This window comes from Chelonoidis abingdonii, chromosome 6 (genome assembly GCF_003597395.2).
Source record: "Chelonoidis abingdonii isolate Lonesome George chromosome 6, CheloAbing_2.0, whole genome shotgun sequence".
In the NCBI taxonomy this organism is placed as follows: domain Eukaryota; kingdom Metazoa; phylum Chordata; order Testudines; family Testudinidae; genus Chelonoidis; species Chelonoidis abingdonii.
The window spans coordinates 75,119,766-75,138,861 of record NC_133774.1 but is presented as its reverse complement, the minus strand read 5'-3'; the positions used below and the strand labels follow the sequence as shown (position 1 = coordinate 75,138,861).

The 19,096-nt window shown below is 43.0% G+C and overlaps 1 protein-coding gene across 1 annotated transcript in view; it reads right to left on the bottom strand.

Moving 5' to 3' along the window:
• COMMD10 (COMM domain containing 10) overlaps positions 1–19,096 on the bottom strand; it is a 170,834-nt gene that overhangs the window by 118,567 nt on the left and 33,171 nt on the right. Inside the window, exon 4 of the mRNA XM_075067168.1 lies at positions 16,482–16,592. Coding sequence (XP_074923269.1) covers positions 16,482–16,592 — 111 coding nt within the window. The remainder of the gene's footprint in view (positions 1–16,481; positions 16,593–19,096) is intronic.

The window sequence follows — 19,096 nt, the reverse complement described above, 5'->3', positions numbered from 1 at the left end:
ATGATTGCTCTCTATAAATATATCAGAGGGATAAATACCAGGGAGGGAGAGGAATTATTTAAGCTCAGTACCAATGTGGACACAAAAACAAACGGATATAAACTGGCCATCAGGAAGTTTAGACTTGAAATTAGACAAAGGTTTCTCACCATCAGAGGAGTGAAGTTCTGGAACAGCCTTCCAAGGGGAGCAGTGGGGGTAAAAGACATTTGGCTTCAAGACTAAGCTTGATAAGTTTATGGAGGGGATGGTATGATGGGATAGCCTAATTATGGTAATTAATTGATCTTTGACTATTAGTGGTAAATATGCTCAATGGCCTGTGATGGGATGTTAGATGGGGTGGGATCTGAGTTACTACAGAGAATTCTTTCCTGGGTGTCTGGCTGGTGAGTCTTGCCCACATGCTCAGGGTTTAGCTGATCGCCATATTTGGGACTGGGAAGGAAGTTTCCTCCAGGGCAGACTGGCAGAGGCCATGGGGATTTTTCACCTTCCTCTGCAGCATGGGGCATGAGTCATTTGCTGGAGGATTCTCTGCACCTTGAAGTCTTTAAACCATGATTTGAGGACTTCGATAGCTCATACATAGGCTAAGGGTTTATTACAGGAGTGGGTGGGTGAGATTCTGTGGCCTGCGTTGTGCAGGAGGTCAGACTAGATGATCACAATAGTCCCTTCTGATCTTAAAGTCTAAAGTTTATTAGATTTGACACTGGAGAGAGAGACGTGAGGGCTTTTTTTAGTAGCAAATACACACATTTCTTGTTCTTCTTTATGAAAACTTCTCAAAATACCATCTATGTTTATTTAATTCTGAACTACATATTCTCTCCTTATGAAACTATTACTTTGGTTCACCAGATCCTGTTTCCATTGAAATCAACAGCAAAATTCACATCAATTTCCATGGGAGCTACACAGAGACATTTTTAGCAATTTCATAAAACCTTATAACAGAGTAGCACAATATATATTTCTATAACAGTGAATTAGACTGCCTAGAGTTATCATCAATGACAAGTAAAAAAGTTTTATGGGCTAAGATAAAAGAAGGAATAAAAGAGAATTGACAGTAAAAGCCTGCAATATACCCCTAATTTAGAATGAAGGTAATGGTAACCGATTGAAAGCCTGACAAAAAAAACCAAAACTCACAGGATCTAGGCCTCATGGGCAATCTTGCCTTTCCAGATATTATTCTAAGACTAAAACAGCAACACAGTTCTTGGAGTGTGCTGAACATTGTTGCCAGTGATTCAACAGTTACACCTCTACCCCGATATAACGGTGTCCTCAGGAACCAAAAAATCTTACCGTGTTATCGGTGAAACCGCGTTATATTAAACTTGCTTTGATCCGCCGGAGTGCGCAGCCCCACCCCTCCGGAGCGCTGCTTTACCGCGTTATATGTGAATTAGTGTTATATCAGGTCGCATTATATCAGGATAGAGGTGATTTATAATGAGTTTTGTTTTGGATGTAAAGACCAATCCTGCAGTCCTTTCCCAGACAAAATTCCCATTAATTTATTTTGAAGTTAATTGCAGTTTTACCAGAGTAAAGATTGCAGGGTCAAGCCCACAATATTAGCTAAGAAGCAAATTTTCCAACAAACCATAAAAGAAAGAAAAAGTTAAAACTAGACAGACACCTTCAATCAGAACATGGTATTTCAAAAATATCAGGACATTTGAAAAGCAGGAAATCTAGAGATACTAAGCATTAAAAGTCGTAAATTTCCTGAAACAAGTTTAACCCTGTCCACACATCACCACACAGGGAATCACTGACTAATGTAATCTAAGTAATTCAGCTATTTTTCCAATTATTGAAATTAACAACGGAAAAATTATGTGCAGAGCTCAATTCACCTCTGTACGAAAGAGGCAAGATTATTACATGTTTTCTAAGGAAAAAGAGCGTCTCTCTCTCTCTATCCAGGAGGGAAATGGCCAGGGCAAGGTGCAGGCTGTGGGGGGCAGTTTACCCTTGCATTCTGTTTGTTCCTGATGAGAACTCCTCCAACATTTGAAAAGTAAGAGGTTTCTGTTTTAATTGCCCTCTTCTTGAAGGAGCTGGAAGTACAATTTACTCTTCTTAGTGTGGTTAAATGTTGATAGATGTTTGGCTGTGTGTGAGTTTTCCCTCTGTGTGCCGCCCCAGACAGACAGCTAGCAAAGCACACCTCGAGCGAACCACCCAATGACCACAAGATCTGTTAAGGGACGAAGGCAACCAGCCAGGTTTAATTGTCAACGAAGCTCAGTGCTAGTATTCCACAGACTTTACCAGACTGCTAATATATGTATGCCCATAACAATGGACCAGCTCAGACAGCAGAACTTCCCTTTCCTCGCTAGGCCAGACAAAAATAGTCCCTCTGAGATACATTTTTATACCTTGATACAAACAAGTTAGTACTGCCCCTATGACATAGTTACTGTAGTTACTTTCCCCTGACGTGGCTAGTTATTACTTATTCTTGTACATATTGGTTTGATTAAAACATTTTATTACGTACTGTTATCCTGACATTATCTTTAGGAGGGGGTAAGTGTGTTCCTGTTACCTTTGGGGAATGTTTTTGTACCATCCTTGATATCGGGATGTTTTGGTACCACTTGATATCAGGATGTGTTTGCGTAAGCACTCTGTGACTAGCATTCCTTAACAAAATGTATTTTTGCAATACAGTAACTCCTCATTTAACATCATCCCATTTAACGTTGTTTCAGTGTTACATCCCTGCTCAATTAGGTAACATGCTTGTTTAAAGTTCTGCAATGCTCCCTTATAATGTTGTCTGCCTGCCTGCTTGTAAGATTCTGCGGAAGAGCAGCAACTTTACAAGGGAGCATTGTACAAGTTCCGCTTCTCCGCCTCCTCCCCGACCCTCCCAGTGCTTCCCCCACCACCATGGTGCTTAAGACTGCCAGAAAATCCTAAGCACTGCCAAACAGCTCTTTTGGCGGTGCTTAGGACTTTCTGGGAGGGAGGGGGAGGAGTGGACATACAGGGCTTCTCCGCTCCTCTCCCTCCCTCCCAGCACTTCACCCTTAGAACTTTCTGGGAGAGAGGGGCAGGAGCGGGGAAGCGCTGCATCTCCGCCCCTCTCCCTCCCTCCCAGAAAGTCCTAAGTGCTGCCAAACAGCTAAGAACTGGGGGTGGGGGGAGGAATGTGGCGTGCTCCGGAGAGGAGGTGACGTGGGGATGGGAAGAGGTGGGCCTAGAGTGGAGTGGGGACCACAAAAAGCGGGCCTGGAGCATTCCCGGCAAAGTCCGAGCCTGTTCTTCTCCGGGGAAGCTACCGCTGCTGCTGCTGCAAAGGTGCTTCCTAGTGTCCTTGTCTGCAGTAGACTGTGCCTGTGTGGGGTAAGCCAGGGACACTTCCCAACAACAGTACAGTACAGTATATGATGCCTATTGTCTGCCCCAAAAAAATTTCCTTGGAACCTAGCCCCTGCATTTACATTAAATCTTATGGAAAAACTGGATTCGTTTAACATTGTTTCACTTAAAGTTACATTTTTCAGGAACATAACTACAATGTTAAGTAAGGAGTTACTGTATTAGCCCTGTACTTTCCAAACTTTGTGAACAGGTTCTGCTTCATACCAGGCCTCTAATACAAGGGCTTAGGTTTCAGGCTCTCTTCCTACTACACTTAGTAAGGGCTTTTTGAGAAAACAATACCCAGATAAGCCCTGATCCCTGAGAAATGAGGAAGCACCAAACTCTTAAGAGGAATGGGAGGTTGCCTCAGACGTAAATTTGTTCAGCCCTGCCTCCCACCTGCTTAACTCTCTCGAAGGAAAAGAAGAGCCATCCTTGCTTCAAAGGCTATCACCATTGGCCACTGTTTCACACTGTTAAGACCAAGCTGCAGACAAAAACCCCTTCAGAGGAAGAATGAAAAGGGAAACTTGATAAAGTTTCATACATTTTCCCTTAAAGATCCATAGTGCACTGGACTGCAGGTCATTTCTGTCTAGATGGCATGCAGACCAGAAACTACATTTTCATCTGAAGTCAGCAGATAGCATAGCTCAATGAGAAGGAAAGCACTATTTCTCTTGGTCTGCTCTGCCCTGCAGTTAAAGATGGAAGGAAATGTCCAGAATGATGAACCTAATGAACAAAAAAGCATACTTTGTGAAGATAAGAGAAGCAGCAGACAAGATCCAAGCTTATCAAAGTCTATACATGCGCAAAATATCTGTTAAAATCAGGGATGGGGCAAGCAATTGGGATCTCAGTTTAAAAAAAAAAAGTCTGTTCCAAATACTAATTTTAGACCTTTACGGACCTTTATTTTCATGTCCCTGTGTGATGATGCACTGCATTTCTGCCAAGTACAGTAAGACTGCTTTATTGATTTTAAAGAAATTATTAAAGAAAATCTGTTTAAAATATTTCTATTGCTATCTTCTTTCCTTTAAAAAGGTCAGTGGTGTTATTAAACTTGTCTGACAAAAATGACATAAGCATGAACATAAACCTGCTATAGTAAAATTATATTTTAATACAATCTGTCAGAAAAAATTAGGTATTTATGAAAAATTGGCATCTTGTTAGTTTTGTTTTGTTTTGTTTAGTACTGTATTGCCAACTTTGACAGGATCACCTGTGACAAGTTTTGAGAAGTAACAGAATACCTGAAAACTGCAATATACTCAGAGATATTATCACTTGAACACTACAGATAGCAATTCTAGTAGAAAAGAAAAATATGAGCAAAAAGAAAAAAGGTCAATGTGGGCATATAAAGAAGTACTTAAAGAGCCAAAGGTTAAAAAGAAGTTGTATATGAAATGGAGAAGGGGGGAAAGCAACAAGAAAGGGGAGAAAATAAGTCAGTGGAATAAGATTTAATTTAGATAACTACAAGGTAATACATTTGGAGAAAATAATACTAAGCAGAAATGGGAGAATGCTAGATAGGAAATCAGGATTTTCAGGTATAATACAGGCAATATATGTCCAATCTCACAATAAATCATGTATGTCCTTTTCTTCCATTTTGTGTTGTCTGCTCCTAATGGAATGATGTGGCAGGAATGGCACTAAAGGAGCCATGATCCCTGGAGAGTAAAGAGGGGGACAGATGGACCAGGCCTCTAAACCGTTCCAGGAGCTCAAACACACTCATCCTCCTTTGGCAAGCGCTTGGTACAAACATTAAGGTGATATCCTGAACATCTCAAACTTTTCTATGAACTTCACCACACAAGTGTCTGAGATGGCCCCAGGGAATTCAGAGAATAATCCTGAGCTATTACAGAGATTAGGCTGAGACGTCTTATGGAGATTTGTCATTTGCAATTTAGGCATAACTAATACCATAGTCTCAAAGTATAATAATACCATACCACCTCATTTTCTACATATATAAATTATTATTTATATATTATGAAAATGCATATGTCTAGATAGGCATAAAAGGAACATAGGGCTTTTTCTTTTGATTACTTCTTTGTTTGCAAACCAGTATCATACTGGCGGCACAGCTATCGGAATAAGAATTATTAACTTGTATACCCTCCACTGGTTAACTGGCTCTACAGCCATAAAGAGAGAAATACCCATAAGGTCCTAAATAAATTATTAGTTTTCTCCAATTTCTCAAAAACATCAGAATGGTAACTATTTACAGTAGGGAAAAAGTAGCAACATTTTAAAACCAATAAAATATTCACACACACATTTCCTTTAGTGCCTTTTTAACAAGAAAAAAATTACTAAAATTACACAAAAGAAATTTTTAACAGCACTATTAAGAAATGTTATCATAAACCTATGTAAGAAATCCTTTTTAGATCATTTTCTACAATTTAGAAATATAATTTAACATTTTTGATTCTCAAACTGTATTAGCAGGTCTCACTTTGACCTGCTAATTTCCTTTCCATAAAAAGTTAAAATTTCCTTTCCATAAAAAAAGCACCATCTGTAATCAGACTCCATTCCAATTTACCATAAGCTAAATGATGTTTTTGTTGTCAAGGTGATTTCATACCAGCTCCCCAGGAAAAGACAGATGAAACAAAAGGACTGAGAATAAGTGAAGATTGAAGCTTGTAGCAAATGAGGATACAAATTTACCAAAATTCAGATAATCTTAGCTTAATTATTTTAGAGTTTTAGACAGCATATTTCCTTGGCAATTAAGATACTGCAACTAATAACACAAATTAACAGAAAAAGTCCAACCAGAATATTTCCTTGGGGTTTTTTCCTCGTATACCTTAAGCATTATAATTCTGAAAGTCACTTTATACCTGTCAAACATTACTGCACTGAATACAAATCTGAAGTGTTGTGTATCTTTCAACTCAGATTACCTTTGAACTACTTTAAGTCATAGCTGTAAAACAATACCACAGAAACATCCAAGGGCTTAAAATTATTTCTCCAGGGAAGAAAATCAAGTACCAGTTTTGAACGTTAGATTCTGACAAAGGAGCTCATGTTTGAGTGATCTTTAATTTAGTTAGCTGTAGTAAACATAAATGAATGTGATCATACTAGTACAATTAGCAAAAATGAAACTAAAGACAAATTTCATTTACTTTGGTCTGGACATTTTTGATTAATAGGCATTAATTTTGTAACTGGGTGCAACAGAACTCTATTGTTATATACAGATTAAAAATGTAAACACTTAGCATTTCCCACAACTACTGACTTCACAATTGATTTTGAACGTTATTTCAAAAAACAGTCAAGTGCCAGAGAAGTATAATGAAGGGAAAGAGCACTACTGCCCCCTAATGAGTTAATCTAGAAAGAAACGCCTGTTCATCATTTCAGTCTCTCTCCTTCATGGAGCAACAACAGGCCATTACATTCAAGCATGGAGGATAAATAGCATATATAAACAATTAGCCATTTTGAAATAGTAACTAGAATGCATACCAAAATTCTGAATAAGAGGCTGCAATTACTTCTATGTATAAAGTTAGGGAGAAAATGAGAAAAGCTGTATAAAATTTAGCATGCTGAGATAAGTGCTTAGCATTTTCATACACAGAACCTTTGCTGATGAAAAGTACTTTACAAACATTAACTAATTAAGCCTCAATACTTTTTTGAAGCAGATAGACGAGTGCCTTTTTTCTGTTTTAAAACCTGTCCTATACTCGATGTGATCAATAAGCCACAAGGCAGTTGCTATTATTCTTCAGGTCAACCTAGATTTCTAAATTTCAGTGTGCAAAACATTACAGCATTTGTATGTTTTTGTTGTTGCACCATTCCATCTACTAAGCACCAATTTCAGAGTTGTTATTCAAGGCTCGTAGTAATTGAAAGAAAATCCAATTCCATCTGATTGCATCAATAAAAAGAAACAGAGAATCAACAGAAAGAGTTTAGGAACTGGAATTGTGTTTATAAAGGAAATGTATGCTGGTGGATTGAACAAAATAAACTGTCTTTTGATTAAAAAAAATCAACAACCGCATGATCTATCGTAAATATTCATATGTCACTATCTGACCAGCAGGGGCGGAAAAAGCCACTTTTGATATATATGGCTTGAGCTTTCAACAGATACATCATACAGACAGACTGGTTCCATAGGAATCTAATGTCAATGAACAACTTAATGGATAAGGATTTTGTCTTTATATTTTTATAACTGGAAACTGATGCAAATAAACAGAGCGACTTGTCTAATGCCATATATATGAAAGCCAGAAATAGTGTTTTAATTCTCTATTTTAAACCCTGAAAATACTGTATACAGATTACAAAAAAGTCAAAATGAATCCACTTTACCCGTGGGAAAAAAAAAAACTTTCAGCTGGGCCTCTACTCAACTTTTAAGTGCCCATGCATAAAATTGCACACAAACATACTTGGTCCTACATTTCACAGGTGGAAATGCTGGGCACAAAACTGCAAAGATATGAACATCTGCATACACACTTTTAACAGTCTTAACTATTAGCCAATACATGTATGTTAGGAGTAGGGCATGCTATATCAATAATGTATTATAACCAACATGTGGACAGATATGTTAACCAAATTATATTAGGTCTTTCCTATAATTCTGTTCACTTTGCTCACTTATGTCAAGTAATATATATCCCACAATACTCTGCAAAGCTAAACAAAGCTTTTGGCATTAGTGAATATAATAGCTCTCAAAAGCAAGATTCATTGGTTCTGTGTCCTGACACATGACAGTCGGTATCCTGGGATGGAATATGGTATCCAAAACAGAGATAAAAAAGGTACACCATGGTACCAGAAAAAACAGGTGTAACCCCTTTGGGCTTTAGAGAGCATGGCCCTTTTAAATCTTTGTACTAAAGGGGGGCAGTGATGATTGTTCCAAGAAGAGGGAGTCCTGTTTTTTGTTGTTGGTTTTATTTTTGTTTTGTTTTGGGAGGGGACAGGGGGTTGGCTGGCGAGGGGAAGAAGCAAGGAGAGAGAGAGAGGGAGAGCAACGGGGTGTGTGTCTTCAGCTCCAGACAGAAGGGCTGCAGCAAGCAGTCTCTCCCAGAGTGAAGATGCCGAGAACCTGCCCGAAGCCTGGGAGGGATAGAGCAGCCAACCAGGGATACCCCAAGACAGGAGCCAGGAGGAGCACTGTGGTAGAAAGGAATCTCCCGAGAAGGACAAACTGAAGCTGGACTCAGTATCACTGCTGCCCAGAGTGGTATGGGGGCTCTGAGTACTGGGGTTTGTGAGTTTGCATTGGGAATAAGGAAGGAAGCTGTAGCTAGTTAAGTGGGGAGGTTTACTATAGCAGCATTCAAAAAAGAACTAGATAAATTCATACAGGATAGGTCCATCAATGGCTATCAGTTAGGATGGTGTCCCAAGCCTCTGTTTGCCAGAAGCTTGAAATGGGTGACAAGGAATGGACCTAGGGATGCCAGGTGTCCAGTTTTCGACCGGAAGACCCGGTCAAAAAGGGACCCTGGCAACTCCTGTCAACACTGCTGACCAGGCCGTTAAAAGTCCAGTCGGCAGCACAGCGGGGCTAAGACAGGCTCCCTGGCTGATGTGGCTCTGTGTGGCTCCTGGAAGCAGCGGCATGTCCTCTGGCTCCTACGTGTAGGGGGCAGATGCATTGCTTGGTGTCTGCCCTTTCAGACTGTGGCCTGTGGGGCCCTGTGTTGAATGTAACCCTGTTTTATCACTTCCCCTATCTTTCCCCCTCTGTTGTTTTCCTCCATTCATCGCTCTGTAAACAAATATTTCCCTTTCCTATATTCATTGTACTCTTCTGGTATGTGTGTGTTCATTTTAGGGGGTTGGAACAGGTGCCCTTATGGTGAAAGGCCTGGTAAAAAAGTGATTGGTGAATTTTAGTCTTGGATGACATATATGCAGTGCTTTCGAAGTTGTACACAGGTCTGGTAGTTTTGAAGGCCTAGTTTTGAAGCACACTTTGTGTAAAGTGAGCTGCATGCTGTGAAAATCAGCTTCCCAGAGGGAGTGGTGTGTATACCTCCTTAACGTATTGTACTATTTTATCTTCAGGCAATAAATTTGCTAAATTTGGTTATTTGGTCTCCTGAACATTTTTAATATCAAACCACAAATTCAGTCAATCAATGGTCTAAACATTTTAATCACTATAACACTAATAAAAGACGGTTACTCACCTTTGTAACTGTTGTTCTTCGAGATGTGTTGCTCATATCCATTCCAAATTAGGTGTGCGCGCGCTGCGTGCACGTTTGTCGGAAGATTTTTACGCTAGCAACAACGCCCTGACGTGGCGCCGCTATGGCACCAAATATATACCCCTGCCGACCCGTGCGCTCCTCAGTTCCTTCTTGCCAGCTACTCCGACAGTGGGGAAGGAGGGCGGGTTTTGGAATGGATATGAGCAACACATCTCGAAGAACAACAGTTACAAAGGTGAGTACCGTCTTTTCTTCTTCGACTGCTTGCTCATATCCATTCCAATTAGGTGAATCCCAAGCCTTACCTAGGCGGCGGGGTCGGAGTGAGATACTGCAGAATGCAAAACTGCTGAGCAGAAAGCTGCATCGTCTCTGAATTGCTGCACCAGGGCATAATGGGAAGTAAAGGTGTGTACAGAAGACCATGTAGCTGCTCGACGTATCTCCTGAATAGGTACTTGAGCTAAGAAGGCGGCCGACGAGGCCTGGGCCCTGGTAGAATGTGCGGTAATATGACCCAGAGAGGCATGAGCTAGATCATAGCAAGTCTGGATGCACGGTGTTACCCAGGACGAAATCCTCTGAGAAGAGACGGGTTTGCCTTTCATCTAGTCCGCCACTGCAACAAAGAGTTGGGGTGTTTTGCGGAAGGGCCTCGTTCTGTTGATATAGAAGGCGAGCGCCCTACGGAAGTCGAGCGAATGCAACTGTTGCTCCCTACGAAATGTATGCGGTTTGGGGAAAAAGACTGGGAGGAATATGTCCTGGTTGAGATGGAAGGCCGAGACTACTTTAGGGAGGAACGCCGGATGTGGACGTAACTGCACCTTGTCTTTGTGAAACACTGTGTATGGTGGGTCCACCATCAGAGCCTGAAGCTCAGAAACTCTCCTAGCCGATGTGATGGCTACAAGGAAGGCTGGTTTCCATGACAAATATAGGAGTGAGCAGGTTGCCAATGGCTCGAATAGAGGTGATGTAAGTCTCGTCAGGACTAAATTGAGGTCCCAGGAAGGGGCGGGGCATCGTACTGGGGGTATAGATGCTCCAAGCCTTTGAGGAACCTCGAGACCATAGGGTGGGAGAGGACGGAGTGAGTATCTTCTCCAGGGTGGAAAGCAGAAATAGCCGCCAAGTGCACTTGCAAAGATGAGATAGCGAGGCCTTGCTGTTTAAGATACCAGAGGTAGTCCAAAATAGTGGGGATGGGAACCTCCGTAGGTGCGACATTCAGCGTTTGACACCAGCATGAAAACCGCTTCCACTTGGCCAAGTAAGTAGACCGAGTAGAAGGTTTTCTGCTACCCAGGAGTACCTCTTGCACCGGGGCAGAGCAGCGTAACTCCGATTGGATTAACCATGCAGGAGCCACGCCATGAGATGGAGGGATTGCAGGTCTGGGTGGTGAAGCCTGCCATGGTCCTGTGTTATCAGATCCTGATGAAGGGGCAGGGGGATCGGGTTTGGCTATCGAGTGGTCCAGCAACGTGGGTTACCAGTGTTGCCGGGGCCACGCAGGGGCGATCAGGATCAGGCGAGCTCTGTCCCTGCGAAGCTTTAAGAGAACGCTGTGCACCAGTGGGAAGGGTGGAAAGGTGGAAAGCAGGTGGTTCTTCCAAGAGATTAGGAAGGCATCCGATATTCAGCCCGGGGCGAGACCTTGGAAGGAGCAGAACCTCTGACATTTCCTGTTGTTGTGGGAAGTGAAGAGGTCTATGTGGGGAAAGCCCAACTTCTGGAAGATGGAATGTAGAACGTTCGGGCAAAGCGACCACTCGTGAGACCAAAAAGATCTGCTGAGATGGTCTGCCAGGGTATTCCGGACCTCCGGGAGGAACGATGCTACAAGGTCTATCGAGGGGGCTATGCAAAATTCCCACAGTTGGATTGCCTCCTGACAAAGGGGGGAAGGATCGAGTCCCTCCCTGCTTGTTTATGTAGTGCATGGCCGTTGTGTTGTCCGTAAGCACTAAAACACAACAACCTTGCAGATGTTGTTGGAACATCTGGCAGGGCAGGCGGACTGTTCTCTTAGCTCCCAGACATTTATGTGCAACGCTAGCTCTTGAGATGACCAGAGGCCTTGCGTGCGACGATGGCCTAGGTGCGCCCCCAGCCGAGAGACGACACGTCCGTCGTTAGGGATACTGAGGGCTGCCTCAGATGGAATGGCAGTCCTGCACACACCAGGAAAGGTGTTAGCCATCAGTTGAGGGAGCCCAAGATGCTCTGAGGAATGGTGACCACCATGTCTATGGCATCTCTGCCTGGGCGGTAAACTAAGGTGAGCCAGGTTTGAAGGGGACTTAGGCGTAGTTTGGCGTGCTTGGTTACAAAAGTGCATGCGGCCATGTGACCAAGGAGGCTGAGGCAGGTGCGCGCCGAGGTCGTCGGGAAAGTTTGAAGGCTTTTTATAACCGAAATTAGTGCCTGAAACCGCGGCAGTGGCAGACAGGCTGTTGCGAGTTTGGAGTCTAGAATGGCCCCAATGAATTCTATTCTTTGAGTGGGCACTAGAGTAGACTTCTCTAGATTGATCATCAGGCCCAGCCGCTCGAATAGGTCCGTGATGATGGCAACGTGCCTGGTGACTTGGGCCTCTGAGGTCCCACGAATAAGCCAGTCGTCTAGGTAAGGGAAGACATGTATTCGCTGCCGACGGAGGAAGGCGGCCACTACAGCCATGCACTTTGTAAACACACGCGGAGCGGTAGAGAGGCCAAACGGAAGGACTGCAAATTGAAAATGTTGGCGGTGCACCATAAACCGTAGGTACCGTCTGTGCGGGGGGTAAATGGCGATGTGAAAATATGCGTCCTTCATGTCGAGAGCAGCGTACCAGTCTCCAGGATCCAAGGATGGGATCACGGTCCCCAGGGATACCATGCAGAACTTCAACTTTTTCAAAAACATATTGAGTCCGCGCAGGTCCAGCATGGGTCGGAGGCCTCCTTTTGCCTTGGGGATTAGGAAATATCAGGAGTAAAATCCCTTGCGCCTTTATTTCTCCGGTACCTCCTCTATAGCTCCGATGGAAAGGAGCATACGAACCTCTTGCCAGAGGAATTGCTCATGAGAAGGGTCCCTGAAGAGGGACAGGGAAGGAGGGTGACAGGGAGGGGGTGAAATAAATTGCAGGTGATATCCAAATTCCACCGTGCGTAGGACCCAAAGATCCGAGGTTAATTGGGTCCACGCAGGGAGGAAGGAGGAAAGGCGGTTGGAAAACTGAAGAGGATCCTGGGGAAGGACTGGTGCTCTGCTCTCGGGTGCACCTTCAAAAGTTCAGTTTGGGTCCCGCTGATGGTTTGGCAGGACCGTTATTGTGGTCCCCTTGGGAACCCAATTGCCGTCTGGGGTTCCCGCGACCACGCCTTCTGCCAAAGTCTGTCGTGGCCTGGGTGGGGGGTAAGGGTGCTGAGGCTGGCTACGGAAGGACTCTCATTGGGTTTGCGGGGTATGCATCCCGAGGGAACGCATAATCACGCGATTATCCTTGAGACACTGGAGTCTAGGGTCCGTTTTCTGAGAGAAAAGGCCCTGGCCATCAAATGGGAGGTCCTCGATGGTGTATTGCAGTTCAGGAGGTAGGCCTGATACTTGCAGCCACGAGATCCTCCTTATTGTGATTCCCGAGGCCACGGTTCTGGCCACCGAATCGGCAGCGTCGAGTGAGGCCTGCAGGGAAGTCCATGCCACTTTCTTCCCTTCCTCCAGAAGGGTCTGGAATTCCTGGCGGGAGTCCTGTGGGACCAATTCAGCGAACTTACCCACCGACTGCCAGGTATTATAATTATATCTGCTTAGCAGGGCCTGTTGGTTAGCCACCCTAAGTTGGAAGCCCCCGGCAGAGTAGACTTTACGTCCCAACAGGTCCATCCGTCTAGCCTCCCGCGATTTAGGGGCGGGGGCTTGCTGGCTATGGCGCTCTCGCTCATTCACAGATTGAACTACCAGAGAGCATGGAGGAGGATGGGTATATAAGTATTCGTACCCTTTAGAGGGTACCATGTACTTTCTTTCCACGCCTCTGGCCGTGGGAGGGATAGACGCTGGAGATTGCCAAATGGTGTCCGCTTTGGATAGAACAGATGAATGGCAAAGTCTCTGGGTAGTGGGAACAGTGCATGACAGCTCCCCGAAGCATGTGCCGGGGAGCTGTCATGCACTGGACTCAACGGCTCTCATGCAGCCAGAATCAATGGTGCCGAGATTGCCAGTGCCGCGGCAGTTGCTGGTGCTGGGCGGCTCAGTTTAGGCTGCTGCTCAGACTGCGGTGCAGATAGTGGAGCCGCAGGAGCTTTGAGCTTTTTGGCACGCAGGGAGAGGGAGCGGTGCCGGGCTGGTTTCTGGGCCGGTGACGGCTGGAGCCGAGTGTCTTCATGGTGCCGGCGCTTTCTGGTGCCGACGAGGCACTTCTCCCCGGCGCGGACTGTGCGGCACCCAGTGCCAAAGGCGGAGGAGTGAGGAGTGCCTCCATTAGGAGCTGCTTAAGGCGAAAGTCCCGCTCCTTTTTTGTCCGCAGCTTAAACGACTTGCAGATCCGGCACTTGTCTGCAAGATGGGATTCCCCCAGGCACTTGAGGCAAGAGTCGTGAGGGTCTCCCGTGGGCATCGGCCAGCGGCAGGCTGAGCACGGTTTGAAACCTGGTGAGCCAGGCATGGGTCTGGGCACCGGGTGAGGGAAAGGGGCTAACCCCCGACCCTCTGAACTATATACACTAACTACGTTTACGAAAAGGTATTAAAAGTATTAACTAGAACTATAAAAACTAAACTATATACAAAATAAGTATTAGAATGAGTGAAATGCTAGGGAAGTGGAGATCAGCTAAGCCGCGCTCCACTGTTCCAACAACTGACACAGGCGGTAAGAAGGAACTGAGGAGCGGACAGGTCAGCAGGGGTATATATTTGGTGCTATAGCGGTGCCATGTCAGGGGGCGCCCAGCCGACCCGCCGGGTGTTGCTAGGGTAAAAATCTTCCGACGAACGTGCACGCGGTGCGCGCACACCTAATTGGAATGGATATGAACAAGCACTCGAAGAACTGATAGTCTAACTATATAACCACTTTGGTCGCCACTGAATTGCAGCTAATCCTGCAGATGATCACATTGGCTATAAAACATTTTAGGACAAAAAGAGAAAAAAAATACAATATCTAGTTTCTTCTGGAAGAATTTAAACAAGAACATCTCAACCAAAAATTAGCATATTCAACAGTACAGTGTTCCCACTAAAATAAAGCATTTGCATTGGTTCTCCACCTCCACAAAAAGATCTTTACTTGATTCACTAATACAAGTACCTGCAGCACCTGGATTTCATTTAGTGTTCTCCCATCTAAGTAATGACCAAGCTTGACCACATGTGACTTTAATATAGGAACAAACCATAGCTCAAGGTGGCATGGTTGGATGCATTAGGATCCATTCTGTCTTTCTGCCATAATGTACAAAATCTTAATAAATTCACTTCTTTTTTAAAACGGTTACATACTCTTATCAAAACAACAACAAAACTTCAAGAGAAGCTATTTATTAAGAATGAATATTCCTTTATAGCAGCATGTGCATGTTTTTCCAGTGTTTTCTTTTAGTCATTTTTTGTAGCTGCATTTTACATATGTTGCTCGTTACGACTTGTATACAAAATGCTATCTGCTTTGTGTATTACGGTTTTTAAAATTCACCCTCAGGTAATCTACTGTTTTTTCTAAGAACAAAGAGCTCTGTTACAGGCGCCAATTTAAGGCAGCAAGAAGACCAAGGGCCCAAGTCTCCTTATTTACTCCAGTGTAAGTCAGGAGTAACTCTATTCAAGTTAGTGGAATTACTGTGGTTTAAAGATGATCTGAGAGCAGAATCAGGTACCTTGAATTAAAATTTTCCTCAGTTTTTTAAAAATCTACTTTTTCACTAACACAGATTAAGATAGAGACCACAAAAGTTGGGGGGGAGGTTACTTTCCACTGGCAAAGTGAGGTAATTCTATCCTAAAATCTGCAAAACCAGTAGATCTTACTATTCAAGCATAAACAAAACATTATTTGTATTACTTTGGGATTTTTTAAGTTTACTTTCTATATTAGTCAGACCTTGCCTATATTAAGGTTTACCCACCACTGTATTGGTTCCATTCAAACCACCAGGAAAAAATACAACACAAATGTAAAAAGTAGTTTCCGTTGACGTAGCATGTCCGTTTCAAATTGAAGTAAGATACACCAGCACAACCCAAGGTTTACATTGGTGCAGCATGTTTACACCAGTGGCTGTCCCAGTGTAGCTACAGCAGTGGCTAAAAACCACATGCTACATAGGGCTGTACAATAAAAATGTAAAGACCCTGGCTGTCCACTGTCATGTACACCTGTATAGTAGTCTTAGAACACATGCATAATGATTTGATAAAATCTCAGCCCTACTTTGCAAAGTATAAATGAAAACAAAGTAGAAGGCAGTGGAAAACCAGGTGCAAAATATGAAAGAGTTATCAATCATGAGGTACATACTATAAAATAACCACACCCCAGGGCATGTCCTGTCAATATCTTTATAGTACAAAGAACTGCTTATATGGCCTTAACTCCAAAACCTATTTAATGCAAATAACAATACGCCAATTCTTTATTAATTCCACTTGCTTAAATTAAATTACCTTTAAAAAAATAAGTGAAAACATTGTTGTAAGATTAGTGACAATTAGTTATAGTCTTAGAACCTTAAACCTTATAACTTAGTTAGCTAGTTATAGTCTTAGAACCTTAAAATAATAATACTTTAAAAAATTGCATAAGTTCATTCTGCCAGACAGTGGCTTTCCTACCTTTGAATCTTCATTGCTCATTCCAAGTTCTAATACAGCTTGAGGAGATTTCAGTTTCGCTTGGGTGGACTGTGCCATCTGAAGGTTAAGCTGCCATCCAATTGTCTCAAGCTATAAAACACAAGTTCAAATTAGAATCAGATGCTGCAGAAACACTAAGGACGTGAGCTTTCAACATTTCTCAGCGGTCTGTGTCAATGAACATGGATGGCCAGGCTCTATGTAGGCATTAGAGTTCCTATGCAAAGCACATTCTGCAAATTCTCCCTCAACTATATAATGTGGCTTGTTTTAAATTAATCTGCAGAAACACCCTTTAAATATTGTTTATTCTATGACAATTGTGACAACCTTGAGGGTAAAGCTCTGGTATGTTCAAGTAAATAATTGTGTTCCTAAAATTACAGAGGACAGTGAGTTACGCTAATTTCTGCACAATTGGGAAGCAATTTATAAATCAAATCTAAAAAAAAATAATTTTCAAAGGTGCTGACCCCCTGAGGCTCCCACTTACATTGTGTTTTATACTTAAATTTCCTTCCCAAAAATAGAATTTTAACAGAAAATGTGGTCTGCTTTGGAAAGTGACTAAATAAGAATGTTAAATTCTTAAATCAGCAGGTCTGCTCCCTGTGTGCATTCCATCACGCCTGCCAATACTCATGACAAGAATTATTCTGTGTGGCTTTCCCCTTCTGTTAACACTGCAGAACTAAAACAGCTAAGAGTGTGACCTGCAAAGTCTGTTCCTTCTTCAGTTACAAACAAAATGCACATAAAAAGGAAACCATGCAAAACGCACTCTATATCACTTTGAAGTCAAGAACCTAAAGTGATTTTCAAACATCACCAAATTATGCATCACAATACCCCCTATAAGGAAGGTATTACTACATAAAGCACAGAACTAGGGGGCTTACAGGAAACAATTTCTCTAGCTACACGAGAAGAGATGAAAACTGAAGGGCTGTTACCTGCTAACAGGTTTAATTAGCATATTATCACTTGCTTCTAGTTAGTTTCATAAAGTTTTAAAATTCTATTATTTGGAATTTCTTTACATTTTGTTCACAGGAATGCATTTTAAATTGGTTATGGAACTAAATACATTAAATGACAAAAATCTTTGTTAATGCAGAGTTAAGGGTGTCCAGTGATAGCTTCTGCCTTTCCAGAATGTCAAGTTCAGCAAAACTCAAACTTCTGAAAACAGGAAATACAGAGTTAAGGTAAACACCCACACAACCTTAAGTCTGCCCTCAGAGCCTCCAATAGCCACTGGGAATGGTCTACATGGACTCCAGATACATTCACATTTCAGTGTAATTGTATTGAATGGGGGAGGAATAAGTTAGAGTTTCTTAGAAGAACTGTGATTGTGTATGGTAAGTGCAGTTAGCACCCATCCATTAAAGTGAAAAAGCAGAGTGGGAATGTGTGTGTTATAGGCATTGTGGGACACTGCTCAAAGAGAGCACTGTTAAGGTTGCATAGGAGTTACCTTAACACTGTATTGCCTGATTTTCAAAAGTTTAAGTTTTGCTGAATTTGATGTTCTGGAAAGGCATGAGCTATTACCCAGCAACCTTAATGCTGCATTAACCATGTTTTTTGGCATTTAATTTCCTAACTCTTTAAAAAGAAAGAGAAATGTTTGTTGGTAGGAGCTAACAGTCATTTAAACAATTCGCTCTCTCACTCAGGTTTGCAGATGATATACTACTGCGGCTAGGTAATAATGAAAAGACTCAGCTTTAATATAGGGCTTTTAATCTCAAAGTATTTTACATCATCCCATTTTACAGATGGGAAGCTAAGGCACAGAGAAGAGAAGTCACCTAGCAGGCCAGTGGCAGAGCTACGAATAGTCCCAATCTAGTAGTTTTTTCAATAGACCACATGGTCGCTATGTGACTCCTGAGTTTTCCTCACGTCTCCTGTACATTTTGTTACAATGGAATGGGGATAATGGTTGTGCTTTGACATGCTTGCAGTGTGTATTTGCTAACAGGGCTGTTGAGAGAACTCATCCATGGTCTAGACCCCAAAACCTTGACAGTTTTACTACATGATGGTTTCAGTAACTTTAAGTGTGTGAGAGATGACTGGTGGCTGCATGCTACCTTGGTTAAATAGCCTCAGTTTCACACTGAGCTGAGCTCCTCACTCCCACTACCTGCCCCCATATGGGACTCCTGCCCCTGGTTCAACCAGGTTCCCCAGCTATGCCACAGGTCCATCCAGTTCGCTCCTCCTCAACACTGTGCATTCCCATCCAATCTCACACAACAGTGGGGTTTATATTAAATATTCATTTTCTAGATTTTAGATGTTTACATTTGTTTCCTTCAGCCCCCTCCCTGCCCCAATCCAAGTTCACACAGAGGGACAGGAAGAGGGGCTCATATACCCCAAGAAGAGCAAGGTGCCCCAGATTCCAGCTCACACAGGGGGTATGGAGTGGGGCTTAGACCCAACCAGAAAGGCAATCCCCCTCCAATACCTGGTTCACAGGAGGGAGCAGAGAATGGGAGGTTAAATGGGCTAGGGGATCCCAGATTGTGGCACACGTACAGGAGAGAAATGAGGGACTGACAGGCACCCCTCCCCTATTC